The sequence below is a fragment of the Notothenia coriiceps genome, unplaced genomic scaffold, assembly GCF_000735185.1.
Source record: "Notothenia coriiceps isolate Sejong01 unplaced genomic scaffold, NC01 NC01_scaffold00009659, whole genome shotgun sequence".
In the NCBI taxonomy this organism is placed as follows: Eukaryota; Metazoa; Chordata; class Actinopteri; order Perciformes; family Nototheniidae; genus Notothenia; species Notothenia coriiceps.
This window is the reverse complement of record NW_011342360.1, coordinates 46392-53530: the sequence shown is the minus strand read 5'-3', so window position 1 is coordinate 53530 and position 7139 is coordinate 46392. Positions and strand designations below refer to the sequence as shown.

Below are 7139 nucleotides of genomic sequence, written 5' to 3'. Positions count from 1 at the left end.
GCATGGAAATCACACTCCACTTCTAAAGCATGACATCTGTAACAATGGGACGTTATCAGCTCTTTGTTTACCTATTTTGGCATCCACACAGGAGCAGGAGGGAAAAGACGAGCCTCGCCATGATTGAAATTCTCTTCACTTTGTTAGCTGTAACACAATTACAGAGACAAAAAAAATGGCATCAGGAATGCACCAAACACACAAAAATGGGGTTTCACTATCCTCTAAATATGACAAATCTAGCAAAAAAAAATCCCAATAACTCACACAAAGAAACTCAGCTGCAGACAGAGCATTACAGGAATCACTAAATCAAGCGGTGGGACGATCTCTGCTCAATGAGGCTGCAACTCTTTAACATGCAGAACACCTACCTCACAGATACACTAGACATCCTTAGATATCATGAAGACAATAGCCTACATAAGAACAGAGATTTTCTGCAGTGTGATCCCCATTGTGTAAATCTCCCACTGCGTTTGAATCCAGTGCATTACATTTCACACGGGCCACCCCCCCCCCACCACCATAACCTTTTTCCACTCTCTCCATCAACAAAATCTCATTTTCATTTGCCATGCTGTGTCTAATTATACAAAAAAAGCCAGAAAAAACGGGGTACCTGAATGCATATCCATCACCATCTTATGCTGCGAATGGAGGCTGGGGGTCTCCGTCTGAGAAACTGGGCGATCACGGGTTCAATCAGCTAATCCTCCGTAGCCCCTCCGGTGTTTCTGCTGTCTCTCAGGCGGTGTTTTAGTGTCTGTCTCCCCGCTTTAGTGTCTGCTGCACCGCCGCTCCTGCATCGCCTCCAGAGGTGTTGCAGCAGCAGCATCACACGCGTTTATCCGCCAGCCTCGCAGGAGACTGGATTCTCTCCACATTTTTTTCCTTCCCGATGCTATACCGCCTACTGCCGGTGCTGCAAGACAGGCTAATCATTTTTTATAATAGGTGCTACCCATTGGTGGGTTTGGAGGAGGAGGCGCACTGGCAGGGAAACTAAGGGGGTGGGAAGTCAGATGTTAACAAAATCAGGTGCGGGATTTAAAACGCTATCGCTGAATTCAACATTTAAAGTGTCAGTTTCCCCCTTATCGTCACCCTGTCAGATTAACATCACCTGCCATGCTTCAAATGTTCATCTGAACTGTTATCGATCAATTATATAAAGATCTTACGTAACCCAATTCGCACCAGGGGATCAATAATTAGGATTTGTGATAATTTACATTTGCATGACTTTAAGACACGTTTTCCACCGTTTAATACCTGTATCTTAGTAAACTCATTCATTTATCTGATCTATGGTACTATATATACTATATTACTTTCGCTATTTCAAACCCTTTTCAGTTACTTTTAACGTTATCTGCTCACCTTTTCGGAGATACTCCACAAACTTTCTGCAGACTAACGTAACTAACCTGCTGACTGCATAAGTCTGAGACACTTAAAATAAAAAATAAAAACACTGCCAAAAACACCGAGAGATCTGATATTAAAAACAGTGCTGCTGGATGTTTTACGGTGTCTGTGAAGGCTCAAGAAAACGTTAATTTGATGTGAGTTTTTATACATCTGAGTGAGTGAGTAAAATACTGCAAGATCAACCAACAAACGGCATTTATTTGGTTTATGCAACTAGCCTAACTACTTTTTGCATGCTGGTTTATTTATGTTAAATCATGAATATGCATAGGCCTACTGTATGTACTGTCAAAACATGCAATGCAATTAAAGCCTTCTTCAGAAAAGTCTGGAATCGTTATCATCCTGACGGTTGCCATAAGAGGGAAGCCGAGATCCACGTTTCGCAGCCGGTATAATTAGTGTCTGATATTTAACATGCCTACACTTTACTTAATCCGTCTGGAGGGGCAGTCTGTGCGCGGGGAAGTAACAGCAGGAACATGAAATGGTGTCCCCTCTGGAGGCTGATTTCAACACCACGGACAGCTCCTGCAGAGTGATGACAGAGGGGGCAAGTGTGTAAGGAAAGAGAGGTGTGTGTGTGCGTGTGTGTGTGTGTGTGTGTGGAGATGAGAGGGTGGGGGTGAGGGGCTCTCCCAAAGGAAATTCAGTGCCTTTCAATATTTTGCCCTGCAGGCATCCCACTGTTTCAGACTCCTGCTTACCTGAAACAGAGGGCTGCACATATTAGTTTATACACACACACACACACACACACACACACCTTTAAGGTTCATGAAACTGCTCAAATGTGAATTAAAAGCCATCCAAGCATATGGTGAAAATAGGAGACCCCAATATTTCCCAACAATAGATATGTTAATGGTTGTGATTTAAGTCATTTTAATTGGCTAAAAGCTATTTTAGCATTAATGATGTCATCGCCCTTTTCTTTCAGGAATGCTGTTGACGGAAACAAGAAGTTGTTCGCCATCTATGACACGAGGTAGGAAATGTCACCACACACACGCACACGCACACGCGCGCGCACACACACACACACACACACACACACACACGTTATTATATATTAACGAGGTTCTCCAAGTGAGCTTAATTATCCACGGAGTGTCTGGCGACTTCAATATCTCTCAGTCTGAATATAATCAATGCTAGAGCCCTACATTTTAGTCGAGGAAAAAAGAGGGTTGTTATAGGCGATAAACTGAAGGATCAATCACAAGCATCGATTAATAAACAAAGCCTGTCCCTCCTCGATATGGTTCGGGTCCCGCCATTTTTACAGGAAACTGGGGAAGGGGATTGGCGCAGATGGAGAGAAGAGCACTGTAAAAAATGTCCATCTTAACTTAAGCCAAGAAAAATATATTTATGGGGTACAATTTAATTTGACATATATAGGGAACATGGGGAACACAACTTAACCTGTGAAATAGTTACATAATATTCTCTTTAACTTTAAAAAGGTTAAAGATTATTCAAAAACGAGTTTCAGGGAGAGTTGAATGACCATATGCAAATAATTGCATTAAGGGAATTGTAGGATCCACTGTTTTTGAACATTTCTGAATATTTTCATGAATTAAAGTTAGAATATTTTGTCTGAAGCTGCTTCGAAATATGTCTCTTGTGATTCCTACGACTTACTGTAAGTGTTACAAAGCCATTAGTGACCCTTTAAACATCCACATCCAATCAAAACACAATACCTAAAATAGACAGAGGCAGATTATTGGCCAAATAATAAAAAAAATGAAGAGAATTTTCAGAGCACTTCATGCATTGGAAATGATTTTATATGCATTACAATAAAGGGAAACTGAGCTCTGGGATATTCCCCCCCAAATATAAAAAAGAAAGACTTAAAATTAGCTACTGGTGGATGTTTTTTACAGTGTGTAAGTGTTGGGCTTCGTCTCAGATTTGAACAAACCGAGTGCCTTCACCGCCACCAGCAGCAGCACCCCGCGCGCACTCCTCATCAATATGCGCTTCAGATCCTGAATGTAGAGCCGCTTCTTCTTCTTCTGCACAGTCACACACGGCAAACCGGAGCCAGTGTTTGAAGTCGGGGATGTCTGCCCATATTTCACATCTGACTCCATCCACTGCCAGCTGCTGACTTTTACCCCTCTTCTCAGTCGACTTTCACCTCTCGGGGCAATAAATGGATTTACTCTGATTTTGAAAGAGCGTCCGGAGCCGTCTCGACTGTTGCTGCTGTTGTTGTGGTTGTAAACAACGCAGAAAAGCACACATACAAAAAAATAGGGGTGATGTTTCCTTTGCACAGGGTGCGTCAATTTCGCGTCTTTTCCGCACTGGTTGTCGGTTCGATTGTGTGTTGCGCGAAAAGGTGAGTGCTTCTGTCATTCTGTGAGAAGTCAAGGTTATTGCACGGGTTGATTGACAGCCGGAGCCAAGGTGATGTCCCCCCTTCTTTCTTCTGCTCTCATTCCAGCGTCAATGAACCGGGGAACATGTCTTTCGTGAAGGAGACGGTGGATAAACTACTGAAGGGTTATGATATCCGACTGAGGCCGGACTTTGGAGGTATGTGCCATGTTTACCCCCCCCTAATCCCCCCCTGTGCTTTATGTTTGCCGCCATTCACAGTGTTGTGGTCAGGTGTAAAGGGTCTCTACATATTGTGCTTTTTAACCTCTTGCAGGCGCCCCAGTTGCAGTGGGGATGAGCATAGACGTGGCCAGCATAGACATGGTGTCAGAAGTCAACATGGTGAGTGCATTATCACGGTTTCTCTGTGTTTACTCAACCGCATAATGTATGCAGTCCTGCTGCCCCTGTACATTGGCACTCACAGTGCGGATGTAAATCCAGTTTTCTCTCTCCTCCCGAGCCATTATGAGATGGGCTGGGTTTCCTGTAAGCAGCAACGCATCTTTATCTCACACGCTGCACACTGCTACCTAACATACACAGAGCCCGGGTATAAAAAATGAACATAATGCAATGCTTATCCTCAGACAGTAGCTCACTTAGAGGAAAGATTAGAGCTGCAACAGTGGTTTGGCAATCAATACAGTCCACATACAGAGCAGGACACAGAGTGAGGGAAACATGCTCTGGTGATGTTGGGCTCTCCACCCTTTAAGTGTTTTCCTTTTTATCCAAACCGCTGCTTGTTAACCTCAGTGTTTCAGGAGCGTCCTCCCATAAGGCCGCTGGGCAGAGACGGAGCTGTGATCCTGATTTGCTCATTTGTGAGTTTGATGCAGTTCGGCCTGTGTTGACACACGTCTGCACTTGAAGAAAAGTCTCTTCAGGCTGATGTGTCTTAAAATATCCACAGATGAAGACCCACATTGCATTGGAAATAAGAGACACTGAGAGATGTTAAGCCCACATGAATGACCTGTCGAAGTGAAAACATTTGAAGGTATTGATTTTGATGCAACATCTAAACCTCTGCTCAGACACGTTTCATGTGCCTGGGTGTAACCATTATGACTTTTATTATGAACGAGTCAAAGCTCAGGTCAGTCAGGGACTCCACCTCTGTCTGATTGTGAACATCATTTCACATAATGCTTTTCCTTATTGACCAGATCTACTTAAGAGGAACAAGGCTAGCTTTTTACTGCACCATAATGTTAGAAAATGATCACTATTTATCTGTGTGTGTGTGTGTGTGTGTGTGTGTGTGTGTGTGTGTGTGTGTGTGTGTGTGTGTGTGTGTGTGTGTGTGTGTGTGTGTGTGTGTGTGTGTGTGTGTGTGTGTGTGTGTGTGTGTGTGTGTGTGTGTGTGTGTGTGTGTGTGGATCAATAGTAATGGCTCAATAGCTTCTTCACCAGGTGACGCCTGGCTTTGACTCAGAGTGGGAAACAAGAGCTCCCTTACCTTTGGCATTAGAAAACACGCCCAAAGCAACTCCTAAAAATAACATTTCCTATATATACATCTAATTTATTCAGCCAAAATGTACATATAGTTAAAACCTAGTCATTCTTTAGCCCAAAAAGTACAAATGTTCAGCTACTCAACTGTAAGGATTTGCTGTTTTAATTGATTGAAGATGGAGTTTCTACTTAAAAGCAAGCCATTTGAATACATCACCTTGCCATGTTCACTCTGTTCTGACATTTATGATGGTGTAGTTGTTGCTATTATTGTTGTTATTATTTAACGAGTCATTCTTATGCTTCTGATCTTATGTTTCGTGACCATTTCATATCATTTATCAAAAGTCTGTTATAATTTAGGAGCTTCAAACACCTCAATTGACTAAAACAAAATAGCTAACAATGTAGATGTATGAATAATAACAACACTTTTAAGGATCCAAGAGCTCAGTGGCTAACATCAGCTAGCAAGCCAATTATGCGAATGCAGGGCAGGAATCAGACAGCTGAGATCACACGTAAATAGATAATTAATTGGGTCCGTTTCTCATTGCCACCATTGCACCGAGGGACTGCATCCGCGTGCATCGGCGCATCTGTGCTCGTTAGAAGATGAACAGTTGGCTGCGATCCAATGTTGAAGCCAAAACAAGACTGGTCAAGCTGCTTGTTGTTTTTCACACCAGTGTTTGACATTTGGTGGATGCTTTTCATTCAACGCCGGGACCGTCTGTGGCTGTGGAGCTGGGGGTGGCTCCAGTGGGACAGGGATAACGAGTGCTTTTGTCCTGGTTTATCCAACACAAAACATGATACATTCTGCTGCCTCTATTTCGTTCTTTTGTCCGGCTCTGTCTTGCATTCATTTCAAGAAAACTCCAGCTACTAAATCCACTCCAGAATGACCCGCATGCATTAATGGGGAAACTAGTTATAAAAGTTTACTTGCACTGCTGTGCTGAAATGAGGCCTGGATCCAACAACTGTGTGTTCTACAAGGAGCACAGATTTTCAAAACAATACTGGCAAACATTTGTAGGCGTGATCTCAGATACAAAGAGAAAACACTGCAACACAAGCGAGTAGAGAGCCTAAGGTTCTTGCTGTTTGTGAGTTACGGTTCTGCAGCTTTAGCGTGGGTATGTGAGATCCAAAATCTTCTCACTAAATTGTTTAGAAAAGGGAGGTAGTGAGATATAATGTTTAGGAAATGGATCATGAAGCAGACCAATCAGGGCAAAGGGGTAACCATCGATATCAGTGATTAAGGTTGAGGGGTGAAAAATGATCCTGGGTCAATATAACCCAGGTGTTAAACGATGATATGTGTGCATTCAGGAATGTGAATGTGCACATTTATACTAGAGAGAAGAGGGATTGATCCTTGCAATTTAGATGTATGGATATTCTCAGATGCTTAGCCCATGCAGGTCAAAATACTATATTAGGGACTGTAGTTTAGGGTAGGAGGAAGTCGAAAATGTAGTGAAATTTCTCATATTTTGTAGTCCATCCATTCTCTATCCTTGTCAAAACCGGACGCCTACATTACCCATGATGCAACTTAGCGGTAAACAGTTTTGATAGGATATTTAGTCGTGTTATGGTAGTAGCTACAAATGTAGCCTATAGCTGTTAGCCTCAAGCAGAAGTAAGCAGTGGGAAACTTATTTTTTCAAACTTAGTAGTTTTCAATCACTAAAACGTATTTTCTCATATGCATCCAAACACATGTAAACATTATTTGATGTACAAAATCACCCTTTAACACAACAACTCACTACTGTAGGTTAAGATGTAAGGGGGAATGTGAAAGAAAATATTGACTATTCTGGGGA

The 7139-nt window shown here is 42.5% G+C and overlaps 1 protein-coding gene and 1 long non-coding RNA gene across 2 annotated transcripts in view; one reads left to right on the top strand and one right to left on the bottom strand.

Moving 5' to 3' along the window:
- LOC104945495 (uncharacterized) overlaps window positions 1–975 on the bottom strand; it is an 18918-nt gene extending 17943 nt beyond the window's left edge. The window contains exons 1-2 of the long non-coding RNA XR_798345.1: window positions 623–975; window positions 72–147 (exon numbers count right to left, since the gene is read on the bottom strand). This is a non-coding gene — a long non-coding RNA (uncharacterized lncRNA). The remainder of the gene's footprint in view (window positions 1–71; window positions 148–622) is intronic.
- A 2408-nt stretch (window positions 976–3383) lies between these two features.
- LOC104945515 (gamma-aminobutyric acid receptor subunit beta-3-like) lies at window positions 3384–4511 on the top strand. Its single transcript, XM_010771199.1, has 4 exons — window positions 3384–3793; window positions 3899–3990; window positions 4109–4176; window positions 4425–4511. The coding sequence occupies exons 1-4, from the start codon at window positions 3714–3716 to the stop codon at window positions 4509–4511; spliced, it is 327 nt and encodes a 108-aa protein (XP_010769501.1). The 5' UTR covers window positions 3384–3713.
- Window positions 4512–7139: the final 2628 nt, after the last annotated feature.